The sequence below is a fragment of the Mirounga angustirostris genome, unplaced genomic scaffold, assembly GCF_029215605.1.
Source record: "Mirounga angustirostris isolate CCGP_5_RB_7025 unplaced genomic scaffold, mMirAng1.0.hap1 SCAF_2, whole genome shotgun sequence".
NCBI classification, from domain to species: Eukaryota; Metazoa; Chordata; class Mammalia; order Carnivora; family Phocidae; genus Mirounga; species Mirounga angustirostris.
The window spans coordinates 64589111-64605691 of NW_026991710.1; the positions used below are offsets into that span (position 1 = coordinate 64589111).

Consider the following 16581-nt stretch of genomic DNA (forward strand, 5'->3'; position numbering starts at 1 on the left):
ACTAAAAGAATATATCCACAGAATTACAACTGAGGATCCTTATCTACACTCAAATGGATTTAGATGGACAAAATCTTAGATCTTAAGCTTGAGCCTGATGCTGTAATAAAATAATATTTTTAGGGAGGCTCTTGGGAGGGAATGTGTTTATTTTGCATATGCAGTAATACGATTCATCTATGACCAGGAAGTGGATTGTGGCAGGTTTTAAAATTGCTTGTAAGTTTTATGAAACTCTCTTCCTTAAGTCTGTGTTCCTTTTCCTCAAATCTGGGTGGGCTTTAAATGTTTCCACCAATAGAATATGGTGGAAGTGATGTCATGTGATTCAAGGCTGGTTAGTAAAGGATTAAAACTTCTCCCTTGTTTCCTGGAATACTTGTTTTTGGAATCCTAAGCTTCTATGGAAGGAGTCTGACGAGTTTAAGGAAGAATCCCAGCTGTGGAGAGGACATGTGTTGGCACTCTGGTCAGATGTTGTAGTCTTTGAGTGGTCTCAGCCTGGGCTCTGGAGAGTGGGCGACAAGGCTGTAGGTGATTCTAACCCCCAGCTACTGAGTCAGCCGGGGCTGTGAGTCTTTCCACATGATGCCCCAGATATTGTGGTAGAGAGACAAGTCATCTTCACCATAAGTCTGAAATCCTGACCCACAGAATCTATGATAATGGTTGTTCTAAGCAACTGAGTTGCAGGGTAATTTGTTATATAGTCCTAGGAACTGGGATGAAGCCATGAAAAACCATAACAGCAAAATTGTGAAGGAAATGCTTATTCGAAGCCAGTGTTTAGCTTTGAGGGCAATCAACAGTGCGTATGTTTATAATTATTTTAGAATCTTGTGTGAATGAGATAATGGACGTAATTACTCCTAGCACAATGCATATAGCAATAAAGAACAAGGGTTTATTATCATGCCAAAAGAAATATATGTATGTATTTATTTCCAAATGGTTATTGTCAATGACCTACAAGTAATAATACTCTGGCCCTATGCTCCAAAGCTTTACATGTACATCTCCAAGTTACAGATGGATAAAGATGGGGTTTGTCGTTCACACAAATCTGGGCAGAGCTAGAATTCAAACCCAGGTCTCTTTAACTCCAAATCTCTCACTTTTTTTTTTTTTTTACATTCCTCTCCCTGGATCCAGACATTTTCATATTTAGAGAAAAGATTAAGAAACTACAATTATGAAAAGTTGGCCCCACAGAGAAGAGGCTCAAGAACGAAAACTTAACTTTGCACTTGGAAAAGAGAGAACAGGAATGATTTGATGATTAGGAATATGATGGGCTTCTGTACTGGGGGATTAGGAATATGATGGGTTCTGTATTTTCGAAGAATATATTTACATATATAACCTTAGTTCATAAAAAATTAGAATTTAGAAAAGTAGGTGAGCTCTTAATAAAGCGCTTCATTTTGGCGAGGATTAACTCTTCATCTTACATAGTAAAGTTTGATCCACCATCTTCACTTCATGATTTAAAAGAAAAAGATAAATACTGGATTTAATTGGAGTAACTGTACATACAGATACCAATGATACATAGGTTCAGGGCTAAATGGTTATTTAGTCCCCTTTAATTCTAATAGAGACAGTAACAGTAGCTCCCACCCATGCAGCACTATTTCACAGATGTCAGCAAAGGACTCTTTAGGTATCCTTCTTAATCCCTGAAATAGGTCTCTAAAGTAGGTACTACTCTACTATGTCTTCTTCTACAGATGAGAAAGCTAGTACTTTACTCAAAGAAATGAACTCAGTTTCCCAAGGTCACTCAGCTAGGAAAGAGCGGAGTTGGGATTATATGATGGTTCAATCCCTCATTTCTTCATCTTTATAAAGTACTCTAAAGGAAACAAAATAAAATCACATGTGGAGATGACATACTGATATGTCCAATCCCAGGCAAAATAAAACTGTAGTACTCTAAGTTGGTTTTTATTTGTATATATGTCTTTTTTGAATTACAACTATTGATTTCCTTTGAGAATATCATTGCTATTATCTGTATAGTTCTAATATCCATCCAATGCATACATTTTCTACATTTATAGGTGGGTAATTTAAAAATATATACATGGAAAAACATACAATGCTTACAAACCAAATGCAAATAAAAATCTTTAAAAATCTTAGAAATTCATTAAGCAGGTTATGTTGATCCTATTAAAAATGGTTTGTCTATGTACAATACATAATCTTTAAAAATACTACTCCAGGAAACAAAAATTCTTTGGTTCAGCAAAAGGATTCTCTAAATGTGGAAATTCAATTTGTTAAGGATGCACCCTCTTGGGTTGGGCCTCACTTAACTGGTTTGACTCTTCAGGAAGCGTATAGCTGACTCTTTCTGAATGCTGAAAATATGGGTGCAGAGTGGGTAGAGGTTGCTTTTCCCATAGAACATTAGCATGTGAAAATATAACCAGAAGCTTGAATAATGCAGGAACTTAGATGTTATTTTTACTCTGCCAGATCAAAAAGATACAGAGAAAGTCTGCTTTCCATCCATTTGGTGGGATCGTGGTTGATGCATGACAACATTCTCTAGTAAAGTTCTTCGGCGCTGGTATCCAGTGCCATTGAAACTAGTCTATTCATCATCTGAAAGATTGTGAGGAGGAGACAGGAGGGCACGTTCTGGATGTCCCTTTTACTTAAGTCCCATCACTTCCTCAGCGGCTTGTCTACCTTACAAATCTAAAATTATAAACACATGCGTGACTCAAATCTCTTTAAAAAGAGTTATTGATGCAATAGTGATTGCAGGGCATCAACATGAGCCAACGAGATTTTCATTAAAAATTAACTGTGGTTATTCTATACTCTTGATTTATTAATGGCAACAAACACAAAACTGGCCAAAATATCTCAGTTGTAAAGAGTCAGCAACCTTACCTATTAGAAATTATTCTCTTCCATATTTAATCGGAAGGAAAAGCCTTCACAATTTTGTGCCTGCGTGTTTTCTACTTTGTGAAAATATTTAGTATATAAGATAAAACCCTACCAAAGGTCCATCACTTGACCACACATTATAACTACCTTTAAAAAGGCTTTTGAAAAGTCTCTGAGGTATCACAGCTGGTCACAGGAGAACAAAAATATTTTTTTGCTTTATTTTTTCAAAGTTCCCCAATGGAATATAATTACTGGCTGGGTGAATTAACTCATTTATGCTAGGAAGTGGTACCATTGGCTAATACTTAAACTTGCCTTTCCCCAGACTAGTATCAGATGCATGTTAATATGTTTCTAGGTTGAATGCAGGTGAAAATCAAGAGCTTCTATCCACTACGAAGATTTCTGCAAACCATGGGTTTGAGATGCCATAATGCTTACATGGAATTGTTGAGAGTAGGGGAAGTCTTCCAGAGTTCACCCGTGTTCTTCCTTCCATGTGCATGACTTAGTTGCTCAAAGGCAAGACACTTTTTAAAACTTATTAAGACTCAAAGGAGACATGTATGATTGGGATGGAGCAATAGATTGCAGAGAAAATTATGCCCCCTCAACAAAAATTATTCTGACTATGGCGAGGGGAAGAGAATTGCCTCCAACATTTGAGAAGAGCAAAGAATAGAATACATGAATAATTCAGAGCATCTAAATGAGACATTATAACTCAGAACCACCTTCATATTCGCACTGTCCACCCAGCTCATGGGCAGGGAGTTCTCTTCCTTAATGGTCTCCCCAAAGACATAATACTCCTCCAAAGAGAGAAATGATCACTATTGGATTATTGGTCCTTATAGTCCTCTTCTGGATGTAGAGGCAATAATCATCTTTCCTTCTGTCAAAAGTCTTTATCCCAGCCTGACAGCTCATCTGGAGGCACTCCTTTTTCAGGGGGATACTTGTCGAAGTAGCTGTGGTCTGTGGGTCCACTGAGCTAATAGAGGAGGAATTAAACCAAAGGTGAGGATAATGCTGACTAGGCATGTTATATACAGGTAATGCTTTTTATATCTGAACACTGCTTTTATACTGCAACCACTGGTAAGTTACATGTAAGGGGACAAGATGACCAACTATCATTTTTGAGTCACACTCTCAGCCTCTGAGATCTCCCCTTTAGTCCAAATGGATCCAGTCACTGCATTACATTCAACAGAAGCTACCTGGCTTGAGGAAGTATGTCCAAAAGAAAAGGTGACAGAAATGGCATCTATTTTTTTTTTCAGATTGAAATACATTTTAAAAGTAAATATTTTTAAAAAAATCAAAATTTGGGGCACCAGGGTGGCTCAGTCGGTTAAGCATCTGCCTTCAGCTCAGGTCATGATCCTAGGGTCCTGGGATGGAGCCCCGCATCAGGCTCCCTGCTCAGCAGGGAATCTGCTTCTCCCTCTCCTTGCTCCTGTGTGCTTGCTCTCTCTCTCAAATTAATAAATAAAATCTTTGATAAAAGTCAAAATTTGCCACTTTTAAATCCTTTTTCCACTTTATAAAAATTTCTCACCAACCTTGAATTTCTATATGGTTAATTGACCCATATAAAGTTTCCAGAATGCCAAACAAAGGGTCAATTCAAAATATTATTGTCCCTGTTGAAAGAGTGAAATGATTCTGGAATTAAACTATTTTACAAAGCAGGTGGTTTTCAATTCTTTGCTTTCAAACAAATTTTAAAAGTACCTGATTGAATTCTCAGCTGAAAGATCAGTAAAAATACTATTTATGATAAATCATAATGTGTTTTTTGGGAGAGTGGGGAGATCACTCAGAAGGCATTCAAAGTGACATTGCTATTATAAAACCCTCCACTCCCAGTTACTTATTTATGTGAACACAATTCTCAGCACTTAAGAGCCATATAATTTTAAAAACGAATAGAACTGATGTGGAGCCTGATCCCATTTTTTTTAATAAGTAACATTTCTCCCCCGGTACATAAGTAATTTCTTCTCAAGAAATATTTGTTAAATACTTGCTTTAAAAGTTCGCAACATATTTCTGTTGTTTGATACTCCATGTTATAAAAATGTAATTACAACTGAATCCAGAAGAAATATGTGTGTTGTTACAGAAATTCCTGTTTGTTACAGGAATTTTAAAATTTAGAAAACTATAGTTGAAAGCCATTTAAAGAATAATCAAATACTAGCAGGCATAAAAATATTTTTACATAAGATGAAACTTTTTAGGGAAAATGAGATGGAAATATAAAAATATAAATTCAGAGAGGAAAAGGAATTATGTAATATTGCTGTCTGTAGATTTTAAATGACTAATGGGCATCCAGTCTCACTGGTATTTAGATTACATTACATATATTTAAAGGAGTAACGTTTTACTTTAAAATGTCAATATTTACAACATAGTGGAAATCACATCCTCCACAATTTAAACATACAATGAAAGAACTGAGATGTCAATCTAAAAATGGTTTTAAAATTCCTTTAAGGAGAACACAGCTTAGAGTCTATAGGGTGTTGACTGAGATCATTCCTGAGTCATTCTCCGTGCCCCCACCCTTCCCCACCCTAAGTTAGCAGATGTTCTGTTTCCTCTCGAGCTATGCTGTCCAACCAGGCACAGGTGGTGACTGAGCACCCCAAAGGTGGCTAGTCCAAATTGAGACTGCTGTAAAATCCACATTTGGGATTTCAAAAACAGTATGGAAAAATAAATGTGACATCTCATTAATATTTTATGTTGATCGCATATCAAAATGACAATTTTTGATACATTGTAATAATTAAAATTAATTTCACCTGTTTCATTTTACCTGTGGCTAACCAGAAAATTTTAAATCACAGTATGATTCATATTTTACTTCTAGAGCCCTCTGTTAGCCTGACCAACATTGACTACCTGGGGACTTAGATTTGTATGTAATTGGTTCCTGAGAACTGAGCTGATCTCCATCAAACAAGAAATACTATTTAGTCCCCATAATCACAAATTGCTATGACATTTTCACCTAATTTTTAAAAAGTATTAAAAAAATCTAAAATGTGGTACACACCCCTATTCTGTTTATGAAAACAAAAACTAGAAAAAAATTAAGAAAGTAATAATAGCAGATACCATACCTCTCTCTGTAAAGGTGATGGAAGGTTCCGTGCTTTCAGTCCCTCCCAATTAAAACCATTTAACCATCTGAGAAGTAGAAACAGTACAGAAGAATATTACTTGCCCGATAAACTATCAGCCATCGAGTTATCTGTCAGTCCGTTTTGTTGCCCTCTCCCTGCCCGCTACAGTGCAGCTGCAAGGGGCGGGGGGGGGGGGAGGAGCGTGGGGAAATGCATAACCATGCTGGTTGTCTGGTCTCACGTTAGATCCATGCCCACTAACCTCAAGGGGGTAGTTCATGCTGCCCAGCAATTGGTCTAGATTTCCCTGTTGTCCCACTCACTGTCACGCTCCCTTTGACTCATAATTCATACTTTGTCCTCTCTCCTCAAACTTCCAGAAACTCCCCCCGTCCTCACTCCCTGAATGATGACCTGACTTACTATTTCACTGAGAAAACTGAGCTGTCACAAGCTTCCACCAGTCTACCTGCCTGTCTGTTCACATCTGTGGATCCCTTTTCTCGTGCACCATGAGTTCACTGCCTTTGCTTCTAGGGAAGGTCAGCTCAGCTCCTGCACTGTGTACTTGATCCTGTGGACTCCTCTATTCAAAGGCATGCTCCTGTCATTCTCCTCTCTATTGAATCATCAATGCCCACCTGCTAGATCATCCCCATCAGTTTGGAGACATTTTATTTCTTCCAACCACAAAACACCCTCCCTTGACCTGAGCTCCCATCCAGCTTTCACTTTGTTTCTCTCCTCCCACAGGAGGAAAACTCTTTGGAAGTTATCCAATCATTCTACTCACCCATTTTCTCCTGGCCACACTACAATCAGCACCCACCCCCTCCACTCCTGTGAATCTCCTCAATTCTCAGTTTTTGTATTACTTCACCTAGGAGAATTTGCCACCATTCATTACTCACACTTCCTGAAATACTTCTTTCACTTGGCTTCCAGGACATGTTACCCTACCCACTTGGGTGCTTTCCCTCGTTTCCCACTGCTATTTCCATAGGACGCTGGTGTGCCCCAGGGTATCTGAAAACTGGCTAGAGGCCAGACCGCGCAGGTCTTGTAAACACAGTACGGAATCAGGATTTTATGCTTAATGGGAAACCATTAGAGAGTTCTAAGGAAATGATGGAATCTAAGCACCCTTCCAAAGGATAATTCTGGCTGCTATGTGGAGCATGACCAGAGGGGGCTGTAAGGAGGCAGGGTGGTGGTAGAGGTGTGAGGCTGAGGGCTGGGGAATTTGGGTGGCTGTCACACTCCTGTCTGTCAGCCACGCCAAAAATGATGCTCTTCCATCTTTTCTAATCTCTTCTCACCGCTGGAGTTGGTTTTCATTCAGTCCTTGACTGGATTCCCCATTCCAAGTCTAAGCTTGGCAAGAGTAAAAGTACTATAAACAGAGGGAAGGCTCTAGTACATTCCATTTCAGGTGCCATTCTTAACCCAAGGGGCCATTTTAGTATAAGCTGCTGAGACACTAATCAAAGAGTGAAAGTCAGACAGCAACCCTAGCTGTAAGGCTTCCCCTGTCCTTGCTACAAAACCAAAGAGTCCTCTCCTTGATCCACCCATCAGCTTCTTGGCATAGACTGAAGCTTCATTTTTAGGGATTTCTAGGTGCACAGTCAGGTGGATTCTTTTCTTTTGCCACCAAATACTGCCACAATTTCTTTTAACATATTTTACAGTGCTCTCTACCCAGAAGCTACTCCATAAGCATTAATAAAAATCATTACTGTTACCCTACTGAATCAAAGAGCCTATACATTTCTTGCTGAGTACTTGCTACAATTTGACTTACGGCAATATTTACTTAACATGAGTGGCCATTCACTTAACACTTGGTCTTTTGACACTAACCACATTTTAAGTAACACAAGTGCCAGCATGCATTCATGTGTAAAAAATATTCACCAAAGAAATATTAGCAGCAATGGCACATAAACTGCTTCTTCATTTTTAGAAGACTGGTAGAAGCTATTCTGGAAAGTAATTTTAGCAGCTAGAAATATTACAGGTAACATTAAGGCACTTGAGACAAATTATTCCTCTATCTAGCAGGAAAGATTTAATTGCACCCTACAAATATATTATCCCTCTTTTCAGATAGGTGTTGGGAGACATGATCGATGCCTAGTTCATACGTTAGCTCAGAAATAGGGGAGGGAGGAGCTCTGATTATGTTTAGTTAAGATGATTTAACTCAGAATGGACAAACTTAACAATATGCCATGTTAAACTGCATTGTTTTTAAATGCAAAGTTAAAATGAATGGTTCTCTGAGAAAAAAGCATACATTTTACTTTAGAGAAGAGTGAGAAAATCTGATGGCAAATTTCAGAAAGATTTTCTTTTTAATTCCAAGAGTACACAGAGTAGAGAAACTATAAGCCTTGAAGACTTATGGAAGGTTTTAGAGCATTCCTACTTAAAAGCAGGTTCCTAACCCCCCCCCCCCCGCCAGCTTTATATTTTAAGAAACACTAGGTAAATCAGATGAAATAATGTCTTTGAGCTCTCTGGGCTCACTGAAACGCACTGTGTAAATTTGGTCCATCTTATTACTGAACTCTACCCCATGCACTGCACTTCAAATCTACCCTTGTGGCCAAGAACATCCCGCCTGTTAAGAAGAGTGGGCCAATTAATCCCTACAGGGAAGGAAATTCAAAATTCTTCACTACCATGCTGAGGTGAGAAAATCCTTTAGCTTCAGTTTGCATGCGCACCCAATCACAATTTGACAGCTACATTTAAATGAGCCTCAGGTAAATAAGAAAGAAAAGATAAAACCAGAGCCTGTTAACCCTGGCCACCTGGGAGCAAAACGTGAAGACACTTCCTTAATGAGCAAAAGGAGGACAATACATTGGAGGGATGACTTTAATTGATGGGACACTTGTTTGCTCAATATGAATAGTGTGTTTATGTGTCATTTTATAATGAGAAAAGAAATTGTAATAACCGCATGGAGAAAGAAAGATGAATTGGAATCTAAGACAAATAATGAGCTTTTACACTGAAGGCAATCCAAAGGATGACAAAGAATAATAAAAATACTATAGGCATTTTCATGTCCATAAAATGCACAGCTGAGTCTGTCTCTTTCATCCTCCCTCCCTCCTAACACACCCTTAAGGCAAAGCCCAATATGAATTTACAATGTTGAATACATGGCTTTATTTCAAGTGAGTTCATGAATAGATAGAGCAGGGTTGGCAGCCTGGGGAATTTTTTTTTTTTTTTTTTTTTTTTTTGAAGCTGCTCCATTACTGTTAAGCAAAATGAATAGTGTTTCTATTCAGAAGCTTTTCTCCCTTTATTTCCACACTGTGTTCTGTGCCTCTAATTCTTCAGGAAAAAATACCCAGATAGGAATGAAATACTGAGACGTGTTTTCATTTCTGAACATAAACACTTCAGTGTGTTCACAGGTTGTCAATGATGAAATTCTCCAATTTAGTTTTTCTGTTATCAGTAGTACTATCAGTTGGTGATATTTTTTGTATATCGTAAGCAAAATTAAAACATTTTGAGGATTGCAGGATTTAGCTAGGCATCAGTTGTTTTAAAAATCTGAAAGGCTTGAACTCTACATATATAAACCACATCAAAGAGGATAATTCATGGAAGTTATCACTGGTTCTGAAGGCTAGCTTCAGAAATCCACAGAAGTGCAAAGATGCATGTTAGATTATTGTATAAGGCTGAAACAGTGTTTGAGGTTTTGTGGAAATCAATGTACTTTATCCCAAATGTAAAATACAATACTAAGCTTCAAAATTTGGAGAGCTAGTCAAAGGAAAATTGTATTTAAAATAAATATATACTATTAACTAAAACTGAAATATACTACTACTTAACAGTTGATTTCTCTTTAATGTTGACAACAGTGACTATATCGTACTTTAATCACAAATCAAAGGTCAAAATTAGAACTTAATTTCTCTATAGAATTCAAACTGATATTTTTAAAAAATAATAAGGGGCTCCTGGGTGGCTCAGTGGGTTAAGCATCCAACCCTTGATCTCAGCTCAGGTCTTGATCTTGGAGACATTCATTGAGCTCCACACCCAGTGTGGAACCTACTTAAAAAATAAACATAAAAATAAAAATAGCAGTGTATAAAAAGCTAAGTTGCTATAACTTAAAGATGTGATTTTGTCACTTGTTTTAGAATTTCATCCATTCTTGATGTGAATTTTCAGCATTAGAGAAATCACCTTGAGACTGATTATTGTAATTGTACCTAGTAAAACACAAATTAAAAATAAAACACCAAAAAGGAAAAATTGAGCATCTGTAAAGGGACTCTTGTGACCTACAACAAAAGCTTCAAGATTACATTTTTCTAAAAATTTCTATTATTTTCTGGGCCAAGCAATAGCTATGTACCTGTGTTTCTTAATGTCATTGATTCCATTCTTCAGATTTCCAAGTCTTTCTGTTGGATTTTGCCTAAAATAAAAATTTTTGAAGGGCAATTTATAATAATTATGCTTTGGTGAATTTTAAACTAAAATTTAACATTTTTTCTTTATGTATTTATTCATTCATTTATTCAACAATATTCATAGGCCAAGCAGCTGAGTACAGGGAAATGAAAAACACATGCCCCTCTCTAGTACACACACACACACACACACACACACCCCGGTGCTTTAAATGAGCTATGAATAAGGATGTTATCTTACCAACTTTGCTGAGAAAAAACAGGGAAATCTTTAAAGAATCATTTACATCTGAGCTGGAATCTTAGAAACATGGAGAGATTTCTGTTGGCAACCCACAACTAGGTTTCATGTTCTAAATTTACTAAATGCTAATGCTTTAAAAAACAGTTCAAATGTGCAAAAAAAGAAAAAAGAAAAGAAAACAGTGACAAAGCAAAGTTTAAACACAAATTCCAGAAGTCTTCTGCTCTCCAATATATTATTTTTAAGGGTAAATAGAAATTAGGAATAATTTAAAATAAGGCCAGAGAGGTACTGTTTTTTAAAATGAAGACTGACAGAGGGCAAGGAGTGACACTTTGTCACCACCACTGGTTTTCTCTCAAAATAACAAGGTTGTTAATTAATTACTCCTTTATTAAACTAAGGTTCTTTTGCCTTAATACAGATAAAGATGATTCCCAAAGATAAGCTGACTGATAACTGTAGATCTCTTTTAAACTGTAAGTAGGTACTGTGATTCTGTAACATGAAGTAAACTCAAACTCCTAGTGAAGAAATGATTTCCTTTAAATATAATTTAGCTACATAGAAAAGTACAAAAAGTAAATGCATACCTAATTTTAAATTGTGTGGACACAGAAATGAGAAGACTTCACACATTCCCCAAGAAGTAGGGATTTTAATTTTCATTCTCACCTGCAAAGTCTCCGAATCAAATCCTCAGGTCGTCTTGTGATCTTTCTGGGAAAATCTATTTTTTCAATTCCTTTGAGAATCAAATTGTAGGTCATCATTTGGTCAATCCCAGAAAAGGGAGGGCTGGAGAAAAGCCAAAATAGGACACTAGGACCAACGTGTCAGACACATTTACAACTGACTTTCTTACCTTTTCTTCCCTTCCTCCCTCCTCCTTTCTCATTAGTCATTGTATTAAAAAATCTGGATATATGCTAGAAAATAATTTCATTGATTTCATATCACTTAACAAATGACACACGTACACATACAGGTGATTTGTCAGTTGGTGATAATCACTAAAAAGAAAAATCAAGGAGGGGACAGAGTGACAGAGAGAGGTGTGATCTTCTTAAACCTGGTAGATGGGAAAAGCCTCTTTCATAAGTTGACAATTGAGCAGTGGTATCAATGAAGAGAAGGGGGGAATGAGCCGCACTGTTATCTGTAAGCAAAAGATTCAGAGACAGCAGGTCCAAAGGCCATGAGTCAGGAGTGGCATGGGTTGCTCTGCCAACGGTGAGGAGGGCTGGGTTGCTGGGGGAATGAGTAAGGAAGCAGAAGAGGGGTAGAAGCAATGAGGGTCATATCATGCGAAGCTAGTGGGTGATGCTAATGGCCTAGGAATGTACTCTGAGTCAGATGGCGGAGTTTACAGCAGTCAGAGTAAGCTTTTTAAGAAAAAATGTGTCAAAAATGACCTTTGACAGTGCTAGCAATGGGGGAAGGAAGGCCTGGTGGCCTGAACTATGATGGTAGAAGTGAAGGTGGTGAGATGTGGTTGGATTCTGGATCTATTTAGATGGTAAAGCCAATAGGATTTGCCAATGTTGTGAATGTGGTGTGTAGGAGAAAGAAAAGATTCAAGAATGATGCTGAAGTGTTTTGACTTATGGAATGGAGCTATTGCTTACTAAGAGAAGAAAGGCTGGAGTGGGGGCCAAAAGTGGGGGTCCAGAGGTCCAGAGCATGTTATGAAATGTCCAAATGGGAGTTAGGTTTTAAATGTCCAAACAGAGATGCTATGCAGGCAGCTGAATTTGTGAGGCTGGCATTCAGGAAAGAGAGCTGGAGGTGTGATTGTGGGGTGTCATCAGATAGGATTTCTGGCCATGAACTTGATATCTGCCAAGGAGTGGGTAGATAGAAAAGAGATCAAGGACTAACGTGGCCCAATGTGGAGAGGTCAGGAGGATAAGAAGGATTCAGCAATGAAGACAAAGATGGAGCCAAATAAATGAGAGAAAGGGAGGTCCTAGAAGGCATGTGAAGAGAGTACTTCAAGGGAAGCATTGCTAGGGTAAGAAAGCATTGGGAATTGACCACTGAATTTGGATAACATTTTAACTCACATGCTTTGCTATTAAAAATACTTTATTCTATTGTGTCATTTAATTTGAAGATGACTTGCATGAACTACTCTGCTATATCTTGGCCATGCTTGAGACCTTTTGCTAGTGAGTTCCCACTCTCAGGAATAAACATGAAATAAGGTTGGTGCAACAATCTATGTCTTGCTTGTAAAGAAAATAAGATACGAAAAAATAAAAAAAGAAAATGAGGTATGAAACAAAAAGCATTGCTCTATTTTCAATACTTTTGTATTTACAGTTATGTTGTGTTTGTTGTGTTGTGCTGTGTTTTAGTTCTTTTTCTCATTTTCCTTTACCTCCTGACTCTCTAGAGTTCAGGGCATTTAAAATTAACTTTTTTCATGCCCTACCCTGAAAACCTTTATAAGAACAATTTCTCAAGTTCTTGACAGTTCAAAGCCACTTTAACAACTCCAAGTTATTGGGGATCCCCTTTCCTTATTCCCTCACTTTATTTCCTTATTCCTTGTAGAAGCTTATTCCAGCTGATAAAGACTGAGTTCTATATTCCCTAGCTACCACACGAACCATCATGTATTTCTTACAAATGCAGCTGACAAATTTCACAGGGATGAGGAACACATTCTTGAAACAGAACTCCTTGTGTCCCAAGACAGTAAACATCTTTCTCTCTGAAGGACAGTCTGGAGAATTTTCTCTTCTATCCATCAAAATCTTAAGCAATGACTATTTGAAAATGAATACAGATAATATAAAATAATCTTTCATATCTGTTTGCTCAATGCACGTGGACAAAGAAGTCGAATATACAGCCACAGGTAATCAATCTAACATTAGAAATTTACAGTATAAAAGTTCCAGGTTTTATGAAACTCTTTTTAAGTATGTGTTGAGACTTGAATCCCCATCAAAGGGCTCATTTCAGTATTTCATATGCCATTCCATAAGCAAATCTGCTCTGAAAGTAAGACTGAGAATATTTGCTTACAAAGGTTTGTAAGGATGATCAAAACAGTTGATGAAAAACAGAGGGAAAAAAACTGAACTGTATCCTGTGGGGATGTCCATGCATTACATTAAAAATGCGTACGTTATAAGGCATAGGTGTGTAATGGAAAGTGTGTCATATTTAGGGTTAGAAGATCTGGGATCGAATCCCTGACCTTAAGCAGGTAGCAGGTAGCTCTCTTTTCTGGCTGTCTAATCCATAACATTTAAGTCATAAAATAAAAAAATTCCTTCTTTAACTTCCACACAAATTCATAAAAATTAGAGAATACACATGTAAGAGCTCTGTAAACTGTAAAGTGCTTTACAATGTGAGGTAAAATTACATAGAGCCTATGTATGTGTATATGCATGTGTGGGTGTAAATGCATGTGCACGTATGTGTATGCATGCGCGCATGATGAATATTTGGGATCCTGGATTCATTAATATAGCCCTTTAACCCCTCCAGGGGCGACAATTCAATTTGAACTGCTAAACCTCCTGCTGTGTCTGGTCTCTGTTCATTAGCACCTCTACAAGACTGTTGACAAGGAGATTAAAATTTAAATCCAGCAATGTTCCTTTCTCTTAAGTTTTCTGGTTAGTGATTCATTGGGAAGATGGAAGAATGCAGCTAAATTTAGTTTCATTGTTTAATGGATTTAATTGGAACATGATTACAATTTTCTCCATTACAAAAAATATATATGAGAGGAAATAATAACAGCCCACAGCCTCAATTCGTCTCCTTATTCTTACAACGGAATTACCAAACCTTCACACAGTTAACATGTTATCTATAATAACAGGCCTTGCCATTTTAGGTAAACCAAAGCAATTCTGTACTTCTTTCCTGTACCTTCTGGAATGTTTTCTCCATGTTACAAACCAGCAAAGCATGCTATATGTAAAATATACAAAGGGGAAAAGTCATCACACTTAATCAAAAACATTTCCAAAAATTAAACTCTTAAATTATATATTTTTTATCATTAGTAAATTATTTTAATACTTCTGTGAACTTGAAGGTACTTACTTGCCGGTTAGGAGCTCATACACTAGAATTCCCAGAGACCAAAAATCCACACTGAAGTCATGTCCTTTGTTGAGAATGACTTCAGGAGCTACATACTCTGGAGTTCCGCAGAATGTCCATGTTTTCTGTCCAGATCCTATTTTCTTAGCAAATCCAAAGTCAACCTGGAAGACAATGTCAAAGACATTTTCAGAGACCATAAAACTCATGTTCTTCTTTACGTGTCCCTCTAACTTCTCCAACCTTCTGTCTATACCTCCACCCTTCCTTTCTCACACACACACAAACACACACACACACACACACACCACTGACACTCTCATTTATTCTTTTGCAGAACCAGGTGTAAATCTAGTTACAATGGAGAAAGTTCCATGCACACACCTCTATGCCCATGACACCTAGAAGATGAGAGGAATGGCTAGCGTAGACCATTACAACAAATGTAAAGCTCAGAGCAAGCAGACAAATAATTTTCTAACCAATGGTGGCATTCATTAGGAAGAGGGGAGAAAGGGGAAGTGATCGACCCTGGTGCACTTTAAGTTCCATCATAAAAAGAAAAGTAATAGCAAAATTGAGAGTTTGGGAAAGGGACCATTGTTGAGAGAAAGGGGATCTTAAAATTCTGATCCATCTTTAAAAACCATGATACACAATGTCTGCATCCTCTACATTCTGACATTCCATAGAAAAAGCCAGGATCACCTTTTCTCAGCTTTGGCCAGACTATGGACACTTTGAATCCTTCTCCCGCAGATCAGCTGTGAATAGCACCTGAATGAACTTATTTGTCCTGAAAAGACACAGTCAGCACCCACCATTGGCCAGGCTCTGTGCTAGGCTTACAGATACAGAGCTGCCTAGGAGAAACTCAGAGTGTTGGGAATACTTACACATATGCGATTAATATTATTTCATGTGATATATGATAGAGTAGAAGATTATGCAGAGGGCCAAAAAACATATACTTCTGGAACATTAGGGAAAAGACCACTGGGGAAGATGTCATTAGGAGGCTGATATCTGAGCTTGGCCCTGAACGAGGATCAGGAACTCTCCTCGGGGAATAAGTTGGTGCTACCCTCATCTGTCTTTTCAGAATAGGCCCCTCCACTTCTCTGAGACTCTATTCAATGAACCAACTCTGTGCACAGAACAGAGATGGGCGAGAAGTCTGGAGCAACAGGAAGACTCGCTCACTGAATGGGGGCAGTGTACATGACTGACATCCTGCCCTGCAAAACAAACAGTTGGTTTCTGTCCACAGGCGTTATTTAGCATGTACTCTTCATCTCCAATACATACAGGTATTATTTTAATAAAACCGCCCTTCACCTCCCTGAAGTAAACAGACACACAAATTATACCTGAGCCTCAAGGTTCACATTTTAAGAGTTTCATTATGCAGATGGGCTATCGCAATAACATGGCAATAATATTGAGTAAAAGAATAAATAAATAAGGTTAACATATCAAAATAGCCCTCACCTGAAAGAGTATGTCAATGAACTATAAAATCCAGCCCTCGTTTATTTATTCAAATACTAATATTTAAAGTCTTTGTTTTATCTTAAATAAATCTCTTAGAAATTTAGCTTTCCACTAATGCTTTTTAGTACTTACCATGCAACAGCAAGGATTTCCTTATTAGAAAAAGGGAATTTAAGCAGCCTAATTTGAAGTGGGATTTTACTGTTTTCTTTTATCTATAGAAAATGACTCATAAAGATTTTATCTAAGGGATGGCTGG

At 37.6% G+C, this 16581-nt stretch overlaps 1 protein-coding gene across 1 annotated transcript in view; it reads right to left on the reverse strand.

Annotated features, from left to right (window-relative positions):
- Positions 1-1836: 1836 nt before the first annotated feature.
- PRKG2 (protein kinase cGMP-dependent 2) overlaps positions 1837-16581 on the reverse strand; it is a 105353-nt gene continuing 90608 nt past the window's right edge. Inside the window, exons 15-19 of the mRNA XM_064584680.1 lie at positions 14829-14992; positions 11430-11552; positions 10453-10515; positions 6051-6117; positions 1837-3904 (exon numbers count right to left, since the gene is read on the reverse strand). Coding sequence (XP_064440750.1) covers positions 3809-3904; positions 6051-6117; positions 10453-10515; positions 11430-11552; positions 14829-14992 — 513 coding nt within the window. The 3' untranslated portion in view covers positions 1837-3808. The remainder of the gene's footprint in view (positions 3905-6050; positions 6118-10452; positions 10516-11429; positions 11553-14828; positions 14993-16581) is intronic.